Raw genomic sequence first — 21,752 nt, 5'->3', positions numbered from 1 at the left:
GCACTGGCTGCACAATGCAGATTCTTACAAACATCTTGTCTCCTGTCTTTATGTGTAAAGCTGTTCTTAGACAGTGCTTCATTCTGGCAGAATGATGTATTATTACGTTATGTCTTCTAGAGAGAAGAAATATTGTTGATGTTCATTGGGTGTGTTCATGGCCGAGTGCCAGATCTTTTGTTCTTGACACACGTGATTCTCTGAATGAGGCTTCTCTGTGCTTAAGGAATTTCTGGGAAAGGAGAGACACTCTCACGTTTTTGGTGCAGTAAGATGATAGCACAGGGGAATCGGGGGCTTTGTTGTCACAGGCACAAACAGGAAAGGAGAGGGGCCAGGGAAAGGAACAGTGAAAGCAAGCTGGTTTTGTTAGTATGTACTTTAGGCTACACATGTTCTTAAATGCAGGAGGTAATGTATTATATGACCCTATAACATCAAATGTGTCATGTTTAAAGACCTAGAAGTTGAGAAGTTATTGAAAAGCCAGTGACTGAACCAAGCAAAAATGCAATGCGATTCTTAAACATCCTGCAATCTAACACAACATCCTGCAATCTAACAAATATATAATCTATTTAATTTTTTTTCATAATTTTTTCTGTCTCCATATAAATGGCAAAGTAAATTATTTATAACTATAAAATATAAAATTATACACTTTTTTTTACACACGCAATTACTATTTTAACTTGTTATTTTTTTACATGATCTTATAATTAATTACTATACATTGTAGTAATTATAATTTATATATTTAAAAAAATATTTAAGTATATGTACACTGTGTATGTGTGTGTATATACATACATAAATGCAATGGCATTTATTTTTTACAATGCATTTTATAATAAAATGTTATTTTTATTTTAAAATTGTAAATTATAAAATCGAAATGACACAAATCTATATTATAATGTTTAACATGCACGTGTGTGTATATAAAAATACTCTACTCTACTTTTTGCAGTAATTATCATTTATTATAATTCTTTTAATATTTAAGTATATTGTGCATGTGTGTACATACAATAACTTTTATAATTTTTATTTAATAAAATATATTTTATAGTAATCTTTTTTTAATTATTAATGTTTAAATTATAAGATCAAAATGACTAAAATTCAAAGTATAATTTTTAACAGTGTGTGTGTGTGTGTGTGTGTGTGTGTGTGTGTGTGTGTGTGTGTGTGTGTGTGTGTGTGTAAAAAATTGCTATAACTTTTTATAAGAAAGAGATGGATAGGAATGAAAAAAGTAATTTGATTACTATATTTATTGTAATTATAATGTATTAGAACTTGTTGAAAAGTGTAAGAAAAAAATATTTAAATATATATGCAGTGTATATATATCATATATACACACACACATTTATTTTAGAGATCAGATTTACTTAAATAATTTATAATACATTTTTATTCTGCAGAGATGCATTAAATTGTTAATACATATTATATTATATTTACAAAGCATTGACTTTGTCATACTTGCCCATGGCCAAACTGAAGGAGAGTAATATGAGTCAGAGACAGTTGCTAGGGAATGCATTTTTCCTCTCTGATATATTTGCCTCACCTTCTCCTTTTGTTATGGTATCAATTCTATTTTCCCACCTTTTATATTACAAACTCATATATTCACCCTGCTTTGGAATGCCACTGACGCAGTTAGAAAGGTTATTCATAAATTCAAATTCTTTTTAAGGTCAGGACATTTACTTCTGGACAGTATGGTAATGCATGCTAAATGACAGAAAATCAGGTTGATGCTACTAGTATGCAAGCTTGCATAATCAAACCATTATCAAAAAGTATGTCAATTAAAACCGAAAATACCGAAAAAAGAGAATAAGTCATTTCACAAAGATTTTGAGGTTAAAGTATACATATTTGATTTTTGAAGTGATCTTAGTAAACTTATATATCTGTTTTTGTCATTATACCTGTTTTTGCAAGTATAAACACTTAAATCAGACCTTTAACAGAATATGTGTTTACATTAATTATTACTTTGATTAAATAACTACATAAATTATTTTCTTTAAAATAGGCCTAAATATTGCATCAGATTGTAAACATTCCTAAAAATATCTGAATAAAGTTGATTATAGCGTCTCCTAGTGGTGAAATTTTATGTGAATATTTCACTTGAGAAATTGTTAACTTTGTTCACACACACACACACACACACACAAACTCAAAGTAATATAAAAATATCTGAAGAAATGTCTTTAAAAGTCAGCAAGCAAAATCTAAACACTACTTTTACCAATTATCCAACATACAATTCATCCGCTGACCTACTAACCTGTTCAACTCAGGAAAACAGAAAAAATCCTCAAGTGCCGGCAGCCATATCACCCTGGAGCCCAAGACCGGTTTCCCACTGAAGCTAAGCAGGGTTGAGCCTGGTCAGTACCTGGATGGGAGACCTCCTGAGAAAACTAGGTTGCTGCTGGAAGAGGTGCTAGTGAGGCCAGCAGGGGGTGCTCACCTTGTGGTCTGTATGGGTCCTAGCACCCCAGTGTAGTGATGGGGACACTATACTGTCAACAAGCACCGTCCTTCGGATGAGACGTTAAACCGAGGTCCTGACTCTCTGTGGTCATTAAAAATCCCAGGATGTCTTTCGAAAAGAGTAGAGGTGTGACCTCGGCATCCTGGCTAAATTCGCCCATTGGCCTCTGACCATCATGGCCTCCTAACAATCCCCATATCTGCTGATTGGCTTCACCACTCTGTCTCCTCTCCACCATAAGCTGGTGTGTGGTGGGCGTTCTGGCACAATATGGCTGCCGTCGCATCATCCAGGTGGATGCTGCACACTGGTGGTGGACGAGGAGATTCCCCCTGACTATGTAAAGCGCTTTGAGTGCCTAGAAAAGCGCTATATAAATGTAATGAATTATTATTATTTATTATTATTATTAAGTGAGAACTCAAACTATACCAACTTTAAATGACTCACAAATGTCTACAGGTACATTCTGCCCTTGACAAACACTTTCACTTCTGCAAAACTGACCTGCAATACAGCATTTCAAGAAAGTTTGAATGTTCAAGAATCCAAACATTCCTGCCGATCTTTGACGTCTGCAGTTGTTTCCTCTCTAGAGCCTTGTCTAGAACAACTGCATGCCTTTGTGCATGCTTAATGAGGAATTGGATTAGTTTGTTACAATGTGTCCAGATTAGCCGTTAAACCTCAAGCATTCTTTATAGAATAAATAGGGCAACAGTAGACAAAATGTAATTGTTATAATTATTATTATTATTTTTAAACCACACAATTTTTGTCCAAAAAGTATTGACCAACATTCACATGGCCTGACTGGATGTTTAACATTATTGCATTAACACTATTGATCATAAAACCATAAGCATGCTTTTTAAACTGTAATTTTCATTTCTGAAGTACACCTATGTTGTAGACAGACCTGTCTGTACTGCACAACTTGCGTCATGAGTGACCTAAATATGAGTATTTTATATCCATCTCATATGCTAATGTAATTTTCTTAAGCCTACACAGGACTATGTAATTAGATGAGCAACTACTGAGTAATAACAAACACTGTTCTCACTTTTTCTGTAATCTAGCAACGTGATGCTGTAAGTAGGCCAAGGTATGTTGTTACCTACTGCACCTTCTTTCCTGGCTTGCAGAACGTGTATTTATGGATGGTCTTTTATGAATTTCTTAACATTGTCATGAACTCGACAGCTTCTGTGGAGAAATATGATAAATTGTTAGCTTGCTAATTAGCCAGTTAGCATTAGCTAGCAATTTACGCAATAGCAGATTAAGTCTAATCCTTTAAAGTCAACCTGATCCTGTGTTATATCACTATAATCCACAAAATCATCATGGACAGAGAGCCACCCTGCGGTATTTCACACATCTCGACCAGGTAAAACGCACAAATTTCAGAATTAGATATAAAATACAATGGCATCTAGCAACAACTGGTGCTTTATCTGAACTAACTTCACTTTTCTGAGCAGAAATGAATTTTAATGAACTCATTTTTAGTGGACACATGTCTGTTTGCCCAGGTGTAGTTCATATACTAATGTTTGACAACCAGAAGTGAGCAATTTTATTTTTAAATACTTTAATTTTAAAGTTGAAATACATGAACTCAAAATAAATGCTCCATCTTTTCTCATATGGTCCATTATACCCATTATATGCCACTATATAAATAATCAAGGATAATATAATGGTCAACTTGCACATAATACCCTGCTACTTACCCAGAATGTCCTGACTAAAAACAAAGTACAATTGGGTGAATCATTTATTCAAAGTGCTTTTTAATTTAAAAGAACATAACAGAGATTAAGAGTTACATCAAGACATTTGCAATATTTATTTAGTTCTGATCTACTAAAAATGCAGGAGATAAAAACTTTAACCAATAAAAACAATGGGATTGAAGTTAACTTTTTTCACAAAATTAAAAAAGTGGAATTAGTTTCTTAAGTAAAACTTTTTTATATATTTGGCCCCAAACAACTGGCCTTTTTCTGACTGATAAATAGCTTAAATTTCATAATGCTTTCTAATAATATATTAATATTTATCCACACACACATATAATTACTAAAACACTGAAATAAACAAAATAATAAACTTGTCACACTTTATTTACACTATTCAAGAACACTCCTCTGTACTGGTTTCCATTCAGTCGATTTGACCCAGTCCCACTGAATAGTGGGTTTAAAAAGTGTACCAACCTCTAAAAAAGTAAATATGTGCTTAACTCTCCAGTAAATCTGAGTTATTTCTATGTCTCTGATTATTTTATACCCATGGAGGTGGGATTTACCTCTAAAGTGCATCTCTGTACATTTCTATTTACATTAATACATACTATATAAAACAGCCAAACTAGACAGAGGTCGTGTAAGTTGAGTGTTGAAATGTTTCTCAGATTGGCTTGTACAGCAGGGTTGTGACATATTTCTTCTTGTAGCGATGTGTGGCACTCAAAACCATAACGCCGTCCTGTCAGAGAGCCGGAAGAGACACAGTCATCAGAACAGACTTGAAATCAATAGCAGTTGATCTCACAGGGCTCAAAGTTTGTTTCTTACCTTAATGGACAGAGCGTACAGGTGATTCAGCATGACGTGATTGGGCTCAGGGAGCAAAGCTGGATCACACTGTGAGGAAACAAGAGCGTATTTCCATTAGCCCCGACTCATTCTGACTGTCAGGGTCTAATTTTGGGCCTTACAATGTAATTATGCAAATGAAATGCTCTAAGTAATAAAGTGTAAAAATGAAGTGTTCCTGTGGCTCAAGTGGTAGAGAATTGCGTTAGCAGCGCAAGGTTATGGGTTTGATTCCCAGGGAACACATTAAGTAAAAACTGTTAGCCTGAATAAGTAGCTTTGGATAAAAGCATCTGCTAAATGCATAAATGTAAATGTTTTATTTAATATCATTTTAAAATAATTATTCTATTTAGATCAAAGCTGACAATCTGGGTGTCTTATATAAAATATATATATAAACATTTACCCTTATGACCGGTTTTGTGGTCTAGGGTCACATAGTTTAGAGTTTATAACACAATAGATTCTAATGCTGTATAGATTCTAAAGTAAAGTACTATAGTGTTTATTTCAAGTATCTTCTGATATTTCAAGGGCTCAATGAAATACAACTATATTTTTTTATTTTTTTTCCCAAAAATGTTATTTTATTCGAATTTAGGCCCTTGAGATAAAATTCATGTGGAATGTCCTCATATTGTGAGATGGCAGACTTTTTGCAGTTTAATAATCTCAGCCTTTTGATATATAAATTTTGTGACATTCCAGGTTATTTAGAAAATTCCATCTTTAAAACTGAATTCCAAAATTCCATCTGCATTTTCAACATCGGGAAAATCACAGGGTCCCATATGGAATCAAATAATTTCATAAATGATAACATGATAATCAAACCTGTCATATTTACCACACAAATGCGAGATACTCTCTAGATACTCACAGAGATGCCTGTGTCCTTATTTAAGATGACCTGTAGGAGATGTGGGGGCAGAATGGGTGGAGATTTGAACTTCTCCTCCTGTTTGGGTACGTAAGCGTCCTGATGGTACGGTCCAGGAGGAGAGCTGGACAGGTCTATAATCAGTAAAAACAATGTGTCACAACAACCCATGACACTGACTGCTTTTAAAACCACTTCTGCGTAATCCTTAATTATGTAGCAGATCATTTTCAGCTTCTTGTGATTAACCGGCTGTATGAAAGATGAGAAGATCACACCTGACATGTCGGAGCATTTCTGTGAATCCACCATGAGCGCATCGAACACCTCAAAGTCTGTCTTCTTCACCTGGATGACGTTGTTGACCGTGCCGAGCTGGTTGGTCACCACCGGCTGAAGAGAAGGAAAGCTCAGTGTTATGATGGTTTTAATGTACTAATGGAGCACGGTGATGATCGAGGTCTGCGTCACCTCTGTTGGGTCATGAGTCCACTGTCCATCCACAAAGAACTTATACTGGTGCTCACCCTCAGGCAAATCCACAATCGCCACAAAGTTGTTCTGACTATTAAAGAAACAGAAGTAAGAAGAAATAAAAATGAACTGGATTTAAGCTTTTTCTTCAGTTTAAGACGTATGTATCTTATTATCTGTTATGATAGCATTATTTATATACTACTATATTTCTCAGTTTTCATTTTAACCTTAATTTCATTTTCAATTATTTATAGTTAATTAATTACTGTTTAGTAGGGCTGTCAATTGAGCACGTACATTAGGAGCAACATAATCATGGAAATAATGATGTACAACAATTATTAACTTTTTTCTCATATAACAGTGATGACTACAAATATTCTTTTAGGGTTAAGTTTTCAACCCAAACTCATGTGTGTTTAATATGATTAATTAATCAGCACATCATTTAATTAATTACAATTAAAAATCTAATCACCTGACCGCAGTACTATTTAGGTAATATATATATATATATATATATTTTTTTTTTTTTTTTTTTTTTTTTTTACTTCAGTTTTAGCTTTTATTTATTTGCAGTTAGTAACTCCAATGCATCAGCTGTTGTCAAAACAACATTTATAATTAGCATTCATTTTAAGGTTTTCAGTTCAGTTCAGTTAACGTTAACTCTTAAATACCTTCTTATCAAAGGAATCTTATTGGTCCAGTTATTAAAAGAGCCAGAAATATAGACTTCCTTTCCTGCTCCTGTCCAGCGAAACACAGTGGGTCGATCTAAAGCGGGAACCTTTTCACTGGTCTCCAGGTCTGGTGTCCACTCAATGAACTCCTCTTTTTCTAAAGGCACCTAATAGAAGATAAAGGACAGAACACATTACCATCAGTCATATTCTTCATAAATGGACTTTTAATGCGAGCCAACACACACTTTGATGTCCTCTCCATGAAAAATATCAGCATCCTCTGGGCTGTCCATCAGGATTTTAGGACGGTCTCCTTCCTTGGTTCCTCGACTGTCCCTCCTGTGAGCCTTTTCCTGGCCCATGCCGGTCCTCTCACTGCTTGTGTTCCCCATAGTGCTCCTAACAAGCCTTTCCAGAGGTCAGCTGGCTGAGCTTAAAATGATCTGTAAAACTAAACAAACAGCACAACAGTGGAAGAAACATTGTGATATTAATGTAAACCTCCAAGCTGTGTTGACTTAACTAACTCGTTCTTTATACAAACTTTCTTTAGCACTTAATTCAACTTAAACAACAGACTCCAATCAGTCTGGCATCATTAAATGGTTTGACAGAGATGAAATTTTCTTTCCGGGTGCATTGCCTTTAAAACCATGATTTGCTACTTGCTGCTAACACTGTTACAAATTTATTTTGATGAAAAGCATTTAAAGCCTGGTGGCTAAATGTTGCTAGATGAGTTTGTGAAAACTAGATAAGGTTTGTCCAAGGAGGCTCTGGATTTGTCACTCATTCGTTCATTTTATTAATTCATTTACTCAGGTCTTTTAGTATTGAACCATGAACCATGGTTTTATTATAGTATAAATGTAGCAACCATGTTTTTTGTTGTTGTTGTTAGTGTTTTTTTTTTTTTTTTTTTTTTTTTGTATATTGATTACCATTTGTATAACCACAGTTTGACTATAAATCCCATGGTTAAACTATGGTTAGTGTGGAAAAACCATGGTTAATTTTCGTTCATTTTTATTTTTAGTTTGTAACTAAATCGGTACGAAAGTGTTTCAGGTCATTTATCTTCAAACAATGACATTCAGCTCCATTAATTTAACTGCGTATTTCACTGCTAAAGACTGAGACCTCCGTGACCTCAAGGCACAGTTTCCACAGCTGTATTTTTCCACATGGTTTTAGAAAACCTTACTCCACTCAAGGTCACGAGAACTTGAACCTCTGAAAAAAAAAGATAGCGGACAGCCATAACAGCTTCAAGTTCAAACGTCTTGAACGAGATATATCGTTAAGTGATATTAAACGCAAATCTATTTGTTTTTGGTGACAGCAGACGTCATCTCAATTTTAATGAACATATTCCCTATGATGTGAAAATGCTGCAATTGCTTTGACTTTTCACCAATTCTGAACCGTTATTATAATATTGTTAACAACCTTGTGCTGTCGCGCCAGCCTGCAACAACTCACTGTATATCCGCATCGAGCATTATTATCTACTGCAAGATTGTTACTATTTTGTCATGTTTAAAATCATTTATTTTCGGCAGCACGTTGTCTAAATGTGACAGAACTTACATTGCCTTTTGCGAAGTGCCGTAGAAATTCGCGACCGCTACTTGTCCCAGATCACAGTTATTTCGTCATTACTTTCATTCACGTTGCTCATCGTCACAAACTCTACATCCTCTCATCCACTCCGCCCACCGCGGACTGTAACTCCATTGCGCATGCGCGCCTTCAACTGCTCCCGCTAGGGGGAGACAAACAGCAGTTTGTTTCTTGTGCGCATTTTTACACAAAAACTAACGCTAGGGGGACACCCCTATATTGGGCATCGCTGGTTTTCGAAAGCATTTTAAAGCAATGTCAGGTTGTATCAGAACACCCATGAAACGGTTAGTTCATACGTGTGCAGCAATTATCACTTCTTTCTTCCAAGTATGGTATTTCTGTTTGTTTTCACGGCGTGTGATACATGATGTGATTACAGGAATATGTGCAATACCTATTAACCGCCACTTGATGGCGACATTTAGCCGTCACTCCATCGCCACTTTTCCAAACCAAAGCAAAGCAGAGACGTTTGTCTCGGGAATTAAAATAACTCCATGCTCTTTTTATTTGAATTTTTTTGAGATTCCAAAGATTGTCTTTGTGTTTGTACATTTATTAACAATTTCAAATAGAGTGTGCACGCATACATGTATCTGAGTTTTCCAGTAAATGCTTTTCCATAGTCACATTGTGTCATCAGCTTCATTGTGTGTCATGCAAAGTGCAATTACTCCCCCACTGGTTTTCCCTCTGTCATAGCCAGTGTTACAGACCAACTACCTCAAACACACACTCATTCTTTCTCCTCTTTCTCACCCACCCACTTAAACATTCAGCGATAAAAATGTGTTTTGAGTGCATTAAAAAGGAACACCGCAGTGCAAAAACAAGAATGTATAACATCTTCTGCTTTGCAACGCTGTCTCTGTGCTTGTCTGATGAGCGGCTGCCTTACAATCTGACAAGCCAACATCTCAATACCAGAATTTGCATTTGTAATCCCCTTCAATTTCATCCTGTTGGACAGCACACAGTTTTGCTTATATCCATACACACATGCACTAGAAAAAGAAGAAGAAAAAAAACATGAAATAAATAAATTAAAACCTGGGGAAAGGAGTGGGTGACTGGTAAATATGTGCACTGAAACCCATATAGGACTTAGAGTCAGGAAGTCAAGCATTTTTAGAAAATAAATGTTCAGTTCAACCAGAGTTTCATTTCATATGAATCTTCAGTGACAATCGCCATAAGCACAACAACTTTATTTCTTAATGTTACCTAATAGCAAAAACAGATTGTTGCTATTGAAATTGCAGACTGTCTATGTCTGACACTTCCTTTTAGACATGCACTACTGAATCAGCACTATATTATTCATGATGATAACCAAGGGGTACCTCAGTATATATACTGATTACTTCTCTTTGTTTTGGCCCTATGATAGCAAAAACAGATTTTAATGAACTTGACTTATGAGATAGATTTACTACTTTAAATGAACCCTTTTGGTCTTTTGCAGTTGATGTTGTTATGTTGTAAGTTCATGCTTTATTTATATCTTCAAAAGAATCCTTGTGAAATAAATTCCCATCCGAAGTGCACACACACAGAGCAGTGAACACACACACACACTGTGAGCACACACCCGGAGCAGTGGGCAGCCATTTATGCTGCAGCGCCCGGGGAGCAGTTGGGGGTTCGATGCCTTGCTCAAGGGCACCTAAGTCGTGGTATTGAAGGTGGAGAGAGAACTGTACATGCACTCCCCCCACCCACAATTCCTGCCGGCCCGGGACTTGAACTCACAACCTTTCGATTGGGAGTCTGACTCTCTAACCATTAGGCCACGACTTCCCCAAAATAAGCATGACAAGTGTCCAGCTGCTCCCATTTTTTCTCTCTTAACTAGGATTTACACTAACAACAAATGATGTCACACACTGATATCCCAAACTGGTCTGAGAGCGTCAGATGAGTGTGACCTTACAGAGTGATGAGGCTCGGCATCCTGCCAGACTGTCTGAGCAGCTGATGAGTGATGCCATCCACTGCACTGATACATCTTCACCTCAGTGGATCACAGCTCATGACACAACCTCCCACCGAATCAAAGAAAGGTGCTGGCTGGTGCCAGATTCCAGACTGGAGATAAGTTTACCATACTTCATGTGAAAAATCTAACACAACAGTGCTCCATTCAAGTAGATTGACCTCATGATTGGCGTTAAGTTTCATACAGGGAAATGCAAATGAAAAAACCTTTTGATGAAAAAAGTTTTAAGTCAAACAGTATGTGTTTTCATTCAGTAAAGTGTTTGCTTGGAGTTATTGAACACACCGTTCCAAATGGCAGTCTGATGTTTCCAAGAGAACGTCAGCTGCGGGACAGGTCCCATGGGGCCGCGCGTAGGCAGTGGCGCTGTGCATTCACAGATGTGTAAAAAGCTCCCTGCCAGGGGCCATGTCTGTCACACCTGCTACTGCAACTTCTCTTTCTCTGAGCTGAACTTTTATTAGGGCAATCACCATCTCCAGCTGTTCCATTGCAACAAATACTCTGCACGTCATAAGGGACGGCATCACACATCACAGTTCTTAATGGCATTTCACATGATCCAAATTGTGAATGTGTTTTGAATTCCCTGCAGTAAAGAGCATACAGATGGAAGGGAAATTAGCTGAGCAATTTGTGTCCCAATCGTTCAGTCTAGATAGATAGATAGATAGATAGATAGATAGATAGATAGATAGATAGATAGATAGATAGAAAGATAGATAGATAGATAGATAGATAGATAGATAGATAGATAGATAGATAGATAGATAGATAGATAGATAGATAGATAGATAGATAGATAGATAGATAGATAGATAGATAGATAGATAGATAGATATTGTTCTCAGTAAATGACTCAGATTCCACAGACCTTGAGTGTAATTTTTGAAGTTAACATCATGCATTTATTTCCAGCATTACCAGCAAAACTCAGAGTATTGCACAGTCCCTTCAAATTACTGCCTTGAGCAATCCAACAAAAATGTTCTATAAGCAAATACAGTGGATATGACCATATAAACAAGAGTGGATATGTTTCATACCCCTCATACAGTTTGATATAACGAGTGTAAAACCAGGTGCCATTTAACAGAAGTGTGCATGATTAACCCCTACGAATAAAACGTTTGAGATATTAGAAAGTGTTTTTTAGATCTAACAAATTCAACGTGAATAAACAAGGAAGGAAGGTCTCTGAGTCAGTTTTGTTTAGACAGTAAGTTCTAAACCTGATTATCAAGTGTTTTGGTAGATTGTACAGTATGTTTGCATCAGCTGTTTTAGCTAAACACTGAGTAATGTCACTTCTACAAGTGTTAAATTTTTACAGACCCAGTAAAGTGTAATAGCTCTGAAACTAGCGAGTTAAAAGAAATATCAAATAAAAAATAAAACAACGGGTCATGACACAAGGTATGCACGGAAGGATTATGGACCTAACTAGGCCCCACTTTGTTACCTTTTCCCCAGGGATAAAAAAAAATAAAAAATACTAAATGATGTCTTATTTTTTGTGATTGTGGCTTTACAATCCACAACTACATTTACATTTACATTTAATCATTTAGCAGACGCTTTTATCCAAAGCGACTTACAAATGAGAACAATAGAAGCAGTCAGGTCAACAAGAGAACAACTACAGTATACAAGTGCCATGACAAGTCTCAATTAGTCTAGTACAACTGCTATTATTTCTCAAAATTGAGTAAGCTAGTGAGCTGCTTTAAGACAGAATTCTGACGTGAAACCTTAAACATGAATCTTAATTGATTTTCATATAATCTATGATTATTCAATGAAGCACACAGGATATACAATGACTCAACTGATTTCAGAGTCTGGCATTAGCATAATGCTATGCTAACAACACTCTAACAGGTAGCCTATAAAAATATACAAAAAATATTTGGGCATAGATAGTCATTTCTATTTTATCATATATCAGATTATATCACTTGAAATATTTATACTTGAGGTATCTCAGAAAGAAGCATATTTATGCCGAAACTTGACTCAAAATCGATTTCAATAGAGTTTGGAAGTTCCTAAGATAATGATATAGCACTTTAAATCCTAAGAACGCTTTAAAACACACAACACACAAATATTGGGTTATGTTATAAATTTAAATTAGATTTAAATTTAAGTAAAACTATGACTTGACTCAATTATTTTCAATAGAGTTTGGAATTAACATGTTGCAACTGCTAACAATGCAATACAATAATAGCCGCATACAGACAAACAAATATCGAGTAAAATAATCAATCTTAATTAGATCTTTAATTAAAACCATTTTATTTTAGTATCTGATCATAAGTAGAATAAGTTCAAATGATTTATCTTAAATAGTCAATTCATTTCAATAGAATTAACATTTGCTAGCTAGCAAATCAGCACTCTAATAACCATATACTGCATTTACATAAACAAATATTTTTAAATTATATAAAAATATTTTTTTAATCTAATGTTCACTATCGATTTGGTAATTTATGCTGCCTGTATATTTTAGAGCAGATTTTGCGTCAGTAAGACGCTTATATTGCCTTGAAATACTACCTAAGTTGGCAGCTAGTTTTAGAAATGAAGATCATATTTCACAATCCAGTCAAAGGTAAAATTAAATTCCACCCCACTTTTTTCTCATTACATATCAAGTTTCACTCAGAAAAAAAAAAGAAAATAAGAAAAAAAAAAAGAATTATAGCTTCTTATTATTCTGATTGGCAAAAGCACTTTGTCAAGTGCCTGAAAATTCTAATTGATGGCAATCTTTTTATTACAGAATCTTAATTACAAGTTGTCTGTCAACAACAATTTACCCCATGTCTCAACTTTAGTCTGGAAGCTCATTGGCCCGGTCCATAATCCATCCCTGAAGGTATGGGAATAAATACACATACAATATTTTGTATATCATATATATATATGTATATAGACTGTATATAGTATCTATACTGTATATAGCATCTCACTTTGATTTCTGTGTGGCACCGCTGTTGCCCACTATATTATATTCATATTTTGTGGTGACTGAAATTAGATAAGCAATGATTCAACCACTGCTCTCACATCGATCCATCGATCGCAACTCATCCGACTAGAGCCACAACTCAAAATTGATACAAAACGTTAACATCAAAAACACTATGCAAACACTGTGGTGCTGTAAATCTGTTAATGTGTGACAGTGTTTCTCGCAGCAGGTTCTCTGATCGTTACTTGGTCACAAAAACGAAACCATACAAGCTCGTAAAAAGTGAGTGTCAGATGTGCTATTGTTCAGTAGCGTTGAATTTGACAGTGTGTCGCTATTAGATTGTGGCATTATAGGAAGAATCCTTTGTTGGCTTGTACAGACTTCGCATGTGGTGGCGTACTCCTTTGTATTTGACTCTCATAAGACTCTTGGTTTAGTCCTAAGCACTGCTCTCTCATGAATCTGGATCTGGGAAGCCCCTCTGGAAGTCTCAAGCTATGTGGCCGTGGTTTAGAGTGGTAAGCGGATGTGCATGGCTGAGCTGTTGGGCCTGGCAGCCAGGATGTAGATGGCGCTCTCCCTCAGGAAGCTGTCCCAGGTAACAGGTCTGGAAAATGTAACATGTAAAATAGAGTTAACTCAACTAACCACTAACCACAAATTATAAAAGCCAAAAGACACCTGTTATAATGTCATAATTACCAAAATTCCAAAATGACAAAACGTGACATTCTACTTTGAACTGACTCAGAATTAGCCTTTCGCCGAGCCCCGCCCCCCTTAGTTACTGTTGCTACTTCCGACAAACAAATGGTCAAACACGACCAGCGCGACAGATTGCCATGACGGGAAGAGGTATACCCGTGCGTGTCAGTGACCTTTTTTGGAGTAATACCTCCGCGATATCCTCCAGATCGAGGCAAAAGGGGTTACAGTATGCCGTGCAGGGAAAAAAAGCTAAATCTGAGAAACACCATGACCTGTACCTCAAATGCAACCAGCACAGCCTTGTGTACCAGTCATGCTCTTGCACTGCCGGGAAAGTTCTCTTTCATATGTTATGGTCTATTATTGTCTATTGCGAGTAGCTATTTTTATTATTATCTTGGTGAGTAAAAGTTTTAAAAAGGATAACTAAATACTAATTGAGTCTTAAATGCATAATGTAGACATATAGGCTAGCCTATATAGGCTAATGTTGGCATTATTCTTTTATTAAATATCAGCTGCTATGGCGAAGCAAATAAGGCAGAGTCTTTATCTTAATTAATTTCGTTATTGTCAAATACCCATCTTAATTTAGAATTTATCTTAATTAAAATTTTTAAGAAAGACTAGTTTTTATTGGTGCGTTGGCCTATTTATAGGCTAAATGAGTCTATACCTAGGGCTATTTAGAGTTCTGAGATGTTACGATGTCACAGAGGACTTATTTTATTTCTTTGTTCAAACTTCCAAGTGGCCTATTACAGTACATTAGTCATGTTTAAATTATGTTAAAACATGTATAAATGACTCATTCTTGACAAAAGGCAAAAGAGCTGTGTGCGTGCGTACATTTGAATAATGTCAGGCTGTAAACGGGTTCGGGCTTTTAAAAAGCTGTCAATCAAAATGTACTTGTCTGGCTCGGGCCGAAATCTGTCGGGGTCGGGTCCTGTCGGGCCTAACTTTTAAGGCCCGATTACAGCTCTATTCTAGTGTCCGATTTACAAACGCCGTGGGCGCACCGCTTCACCATCTTGCTTGGAGTCAAAGTTTGTCGGAACTGCCTCACATAGTAACGGTTGCTATGATGTGTGATTGGACAATGGCCGTTTTGGGGGAGGGGCCGGCGAAAGGCTAATTATGAATTGTATGGCAATACTTTCAACGTCACATCCTCTTACAACTCGTAATTACAATTTGTAAGCTAGGAATCTTCTGAGAGCTAAAGCGGCATTAACACTATGTTGTAATTACTGTAATTTTGAGATAACCAGTCTTGGGGAAAGTTGCTTTTAAAAGTAATGCATTAAACTATTGCATTACTCGTTTAAAAATTAACTGATTACGTCAATTACTTTTTATAGAAAGTAATGCGTTACGGTACTGTTGAGTTACTTTTTAAATCTGGGCAGTGCTTCCTTGGTTTTTTTTAATTAGTGCTGGGCAACAATTAATTTTTTTTTTTAATTGTGATTAATCGCATGATTGTCTGTGATTAATCTCAATTAATCACATTGTTATGCACAAAACTAATAATGCATTCATAAGTAGTGTATTGTGCACTTTTTTCATTTAAAAGTACTGTTAATGAAAAAGTGCAATAACATTTGGTTTGCAAACACTTTAAACAAATAAGGTGCTGTCACAGTTTCTGGTTTGTGTTCCCTGGGTAACCAATAGATGTCCTCCTTCCCCACGGTGTCTGTCACTTCTTGAACTACATTCCCCATGATCCCTGTCTCCTCATTGCACTCAGCTGTCCCTGGTCATTAATCATTGCACTCAGCCAATTCCCCATTAGCATTGTCATTTCCCTGTGTATATTACCCTGTCTGTTTTAGTATGTGTTACGGAGTCCTTGTATTTATCACGCCACTTCGGAGTTCTGTTCTTGCCCGTTTGTTTTGTGCCTATTGATTTTTGATTGCCATTTTGGTTTTGACCCCTGCTTGGACTGGATTTGATGTACGGTTTTCCCTTATTAAAAGACTTACTGCTATTGGATCTACCTGTTCTCTGTTCTTGTGTGGGGATCGTGACAGAAGGACTCCGTAATGCTAAGATCCAGCGGTATGTTTTTCGATGTTTCTTCCCCAGCCACCGAGCGGGAGAGAAAGAGTTGTTTTGAGGGAACCCGCCTGGTCGTTTTTCGTGGGACCCAGGGAGGTCGCAGAGGAGTGAGTGGTCGAGAGGAGGTCCGTCATCGATCTCCACCATGGCCCCCCTTCGACCCTGGGCTCATGAGGGACGGATTGGAGCCGCCGTCTCGCCATTGCGGACGGAGAGGGGAGAGGAGGCGCACGTCTGCCGAGCCAGCGCCGCTGCACAAGATGGCCGCCAGCCCAGCGCTGCTGCACAAGATGGCCACCAGCCCAGCGCCGCTGCACAAGATGGCCGCCAGTCCAGCGCCACAGCACAAGGTGGCCGCAGGCCCAGCGCCACAGCACAAGGTGGCCGCCGGCGCAGCGCCACTGCCCAAGATGGCCGCCGGCCCAGCGCCACTGCCCAAGATGGCCACCGGCCCAGCACCACTGCCCAGGATGGCCGCCGGTCCAAAATCATGGCACAAGATGGCCGCTTGTCCAGCGCCTCTACACGGGATGACAGCCACAGTTGACCCTCCAGAGTCGAGTCAGGTTCCCGTTGACCCTCCAGAGTCGAGTCAGGTTCCTGTTGAACCTCCAGAGTCGAGTCAGGTCACCGTTGACCCTCCAGAGTCAGGTCAGGTCACCGTTGACCCTCCAGAGTCAGGTCAGATCACCGTTGACACTCCAGAGTCAGGTCAGGTCACCGTTGACACTCCAGAATTAAGCACTACCACAGTGAGACCTCAGGAGTCAAGTCAAGTCACCGGTGATCGTCAAGGACAAAGTCAAGTCACCGGTGTTCTCCATGGGCAAAGTCAAGTCACCATTGACCTTCAGTGCAAAGTCAAGTCACCATTGACCTTCAGGTGCAAAGTCAAGTCACCAGTGATCTTCATGGACAAAGGCAAGTCACCAGTGATCTTCATGGACAAAGGCAAGTCACCAGTGATCTTCATGGACAAAGGCAAGTCACCAGTGATCTTCATGAGCGGAGTCTGGTCACCTATGATCTTCATGAGCGGAGTCAGGTCACCAATGATCTTCATGAGCAGAGTCAAGTCACCATTGATCTTCGTGAATCCAGTCTAAACTCTGCAGAACTACCAGAGCCTCTCCACGTCTCTGCTGAACTACCAAAGCCTCTCCACGTCTCAGCCGAACTCTCTGAGCGCTCGACTAATCTTGTCGTGGCCACGGAGGCCACCCTTACCCTGTTCATGTTCTCTATTTCAGCCTTACCTGACCAGACTTGCTCTCCTGGGTCATTGATCCCACTGTGGTGGTCCTCTGCTCTGCCCTGGTGGGCTTCTGTCTCAACCGCAAGGCTGTGGTGGTCCTTTGCTCCGCCCTGGAGGGCTTGTCTCGTCCGCATGGTTGTGGTGGTCCTCTGCTCCACCCTGGGTGGCATCTGTCTCATCTGCTCGGCTGTGGTGGTCTTCTGCGCCGCCCTGGTGGGCCTCTGTCTCGACCGCACGGCTGAGGTGGTCCTCTGCGCTGCCCAGGGTGGGCTGCTGTCTCGACCGCATGGCTGTGGTGGTCCTCTACGCAGCCCTGGTGGTCTTCTGTCTCGTCCGCACAGCTGTGGTGGGCTCCGGTTCCACCTGCGCTGTCCCGTTGGTCCCCAGTTCCACTTGCTCCACCCTGGATTCAAGCCTGGTCAGCACTGCCCTGGGCCCCAGAACTCTCTGACCCACCCTGGTCTCCTTGTGTTGTTGTTTTTATTTATTTTTTATTTTTGTTCACTTCCTGTCTCTGTTCCCCTCTATGAACCTGTCCCTCCGTCCCTCCCCCTGAGCCTCCACCAGTCCACCTCCCTCCTGGTCTCTTGTTTTGTCGGTCACGTCTTGGAGCATCTGGTAGCCGCTCCGTAGAGGGGGGGGGTTATGTCACAGTGTCTGGTTTGTGTTCCCTGGGTAACCACTAGATGTCCTCCTTCCCCACAGTGTCTGTCACTTCCTGAACTACATTCCCCACGACCCCTGTCTCCTCATTGCACTCAGCTGTCCCTGGTCATTAAACATTGCACTCAGCCAATTCTCCATTAGCATTGTCATTTCCCTGTGTATATTACCCTGTCTGTTTTAGAATGTGTTCCGGAGTCCTTGTATATATCAAGCCACTTCGGAGTTCTGTTCTTGCCCGTTTGTTTTGTGCCTGTTGATTTTTGATTGCCATTTTGGTTTTGACCCCTGCCTGGACTGGATTTGATGTACGGTTTTCCCTTATTAAAAGACTTACTGCTATTGGATCTACCTGTCCTCTGTTCTTGTGTGAGGATCGTGACAGGTGCTTTTTTAAAGAAGTATTCCTTTTACATAGAAGCAGTTAAAATATTTATTGTAAATCTTAACTTATAACATTAATGTAATTAAATTAAATATAAAACAAGCTATTTGTCACTGCCAAGACATTAATGTTTTTATAGAAAATATTTTATAGTTTGTTATGGAAAAACAAGTTATGCTCAGAGTCCAGACCCTCGATCATAACATTATAACAGGCATCTTCCTATTAGAGACCTGCACAATCCCTGGACCCATCGCAGCACGAGAGCTGTCCATCAATGCATGGAAAACAAAGTAACTTGCGTTACTTATTTGAAAAAGTAACTCTGATGTTTCCTTCTAAATTAAAAAGTAATGTGTTACTTTACTAGTTACTTAAAAAAGTAATTTGATTTCAGTATATAGCTTGTGTTACTTGTAATGTGTTACCCCAAACACTAGAGATAACAACATGACATTCTACTTGGAACTGTCCTCAGACTCAAACATAGCTGGTTAGATTACTTACAAACTGTAGTCCATTAATGATTTCAAATTACATGAAAAAAATTTAAATTAGTAACATAATACATTACATTACACATTTTAGGTAATATAATCTGACTACTTCTTGTTTACTTTTGACCTAAATCATTTATCACATTAATACATTTCCCCAAACTGTAGTTCATGGGGGAACTGTAAGGGGTTCAGGAGTAAAAAAAAAAAAAAAATATATATATATATATAGTGAAAATATATATAATGAAAATATATATATAAATAATATAAAATATATACGATTACGATTACTGATTACGAGTATTTAAAAATGTAATTTAATCTAATTACTAGTAATTAATTTCTGGAATATGATTACGTAATTCAGATTACATGTAATCAGTTACTACCCAGCTCCCTGCTCAGGATTATGCATTTCTATTGCAGCACTTTCAACGGCATTCACGTCCTCGTAGAATTTAAATTACAGCTAGTAAGTTATTAATCTTCTGAGAGGTACAACCTGGGTCATGTGACCGCAGTACAATCTGACTACCACAGATTAATTTTGGCACTACTTTGGTCACTGCGTAGAATGCCAGATGTTGTAATCTCGAAATTTTGGTAATTATGACATGCCGTTAATTTCAGAAGATTGGTAGAGTTCTACGAAGATGTGATATCCATAGTGTTGCCACAGAAACGCATAATTCTGGGTCTGAGGACAGTTCTTAGGTGAACGTCATAGTGTCTAGAAATTACGATAATTACGTCATTGCGTGAACGCATCTTACTTCAAATCTTCCGTCCGACCAATTCCAGTCTGAGAGTTCCACTCTGAGGCAGAACTGTCAGAATTATGGTTGCTATGCTGTTACTAGATGGTTGCTAGGGCATTGTTAGATGGTTACTGGAGAGTTCTGGTTGAGTGGCAGGGCATTGTTATGTGAGTTTACTGGGAGATTTCTATGCTGTTGCTTAGTAGTTTCTAGGTTGTTCTGGATGGTTGCTAGTGTGTTTCTAGGTGATGCCTGGTGGATACTAGGGCAATGATAACTACAGCGGTTTGGTTGATTTGCAGGGCATCATTTAGTGTTTGCTATGGAGATTTGGATGGTTTCTATTGCTGCGTTTCCACTGAAATTACCCGGAACAATTGTACCAGGAACTTTTTTCCCCCCAGACCTGTTGCTTTCTGCGTTTCCACCGCGGTCTAAAGTACCGTGCAGATTAGGCAAATAGTCTGGTGACATAGATCTGTGCGCGATTCGCGCCCAAGCCCCGCCCCCGAAAGTTCCAGAACTTTGAAAAAGTACTACCTCGCCAGCAGGGACTTTCTGAGGGGCATTTTTTTAACAGGAACTTTATTTAGTTCCTGGTTCCTGCTAAAGTCTGATCTTGTGGATGCTGTGCTTTAAAATTAAATTATTATAACCTTAATTCAAGTGATTGTTTAAACACTAATAAACTATGTTTATTCTCCATCAGCTAAAAATCCTAATAATGGGAACTGATTGTAATGGGAGCATTTTAGTATGACTGTGCAACACATTTGTAGTTTACAAGCAAACACACACACACACACATACACCAACCTGTTGTCATTCTCCAAAGCTTTATCTCTGCTTCTCTCGCTGCTGGAACTGGCAGGACTGCTCTCAGATATTGGACCAACATGGCTGATACTGCAGATGAAGAAAACAAGCTGAAACACACACTGTTTCATTCAGTCTCTCTCACACAGACACACACACACACACTACCGGACAGCTCACAGCAGGCGGCACTTCTACAGTCTCTGGGTTTTCAAACTCTAATTTGTTGTTCTCAAGACACCTCAGAGCCCTGAGAGAGATGATACCCAACCACTGGCAAGACAAAACTAGTTCACTCATGAGCAGAAACATGCTTTCAGGACTTGAATTGGAATTCAAAATGCATTCTCAATTCAATTCTGAATGGCCCACAACCCTTGTACTGTATATACAGTTGTTTCACAAACATTGATCTGACAAACTCTATTGACTGAAATAAATTCATTTGAAACTAGAACTTTAACTGTAATTAAGTTCAATGACGTGTGAAGCAAAACTGAGTGCAACTGTGACCAGAACCTTGAACAGCGACCCAAACATCTTGTCCAGAAATGGGGCCGTTCACAGTCATGACTGTCTGCTTTGATCTCAAGCACTCAGTTGATTTTAATGAGCGTAAATTAGGATGCAAGCTTAGTCATGCCATAAACGCGCTAAACACACACACAAACACCCACAACCCCATGCACCCACGCACTCAGGTGCTCATTTAACCTGCTGTGCTCCTTAAAACTGATGAAAAATATCCTTAAGGGCTTCTCTGAGGAGAATAAAAGCCCCTCTTTTTGATCTTTGATAATGGGATGACAAGAT

General features: G+C 38.4%; 2 protein-coding genes across 3 annotated transcripts in view; both read right to left on the bottom strand.

The window, feature by feature from the left end:
- Positions 1 to 4,291: 4,291 nt before the first annotated feature.
- On the bottom strand, positions 4,292 to 8,922 carry prkab1a (protein kinase, AMP-activated, beta 1 non-catalytic subunit, a). Its single transcript, XM_059539453.1, has 8 exons — positions 8,764 to 8,922; positions 7,419 to 7,624; positions 7,168 to 7,337; positions 6,482 to 6,575; positions 6,289 to 6,403; positions 6,011 to 6,144; positions 5,107 to 5,175; positions 4,292 to 5,017 (listed from the first exon to the last, which is right to left on the bottom strand). Exons 2-8 carry the CDS (start codon positions 7,563 to 7,565, stop codon positions 4,940 to 4,942), a joined length of 807 nt encoding a protein of 268 aa, XP_059395436.1. The 5' UTR covers positions 7,566 to 7,624; positions 8,764 to 8,922; the 3' UTR covers positions 4,292 to 4,939.
- Positions 8,923 to 13,559: 4,637 nt separating this feature from the next.
- LOC132127469 (PHD finger protein 24-like) overlaps positions 13,560 to 21,752 on the bottom strand; it is a 32,186-nt gene continuing 23,993 nt past the window's right edge. For both annotated transcript variants that reach the window (XM_059539367.1, XM_059539368.1), the window contains 2 exons: positions 20,940 to 21,029; positions 13,560 to 14,391 (listed from right to left, as the gene is read on the bottom strand). In XM_059539367.1, the coding sequence (XP_059395350.1) occupies positions 14,295 to 14,391; positions 20,940 to 21,029 (187 nt within the window). In that variant the 3' untranslated portion in view covers positions 13,560 to 14,294. The remainder of the gene's footprint in view (positions 14,392 to 20,939; positions 21,030 to 21,752) is intronic.

This window comes from Carassius carassius, chromosome 45, assembly GCF_963082965.1.
Source record: "Carassius carassius chromosome 45, fCarCar2.1, whole genome shotgun sequence".
NCBI lineage: Eukaryota > Metazoa > Chordata > Actinopteri > Cypriniformes > Cyprinidae > Carassius > Carassius carassius.
Note: the sequence above shows the minus strand (reverse complement) of the source record. Positions and strands in the feature narration are given on the sequence as shown.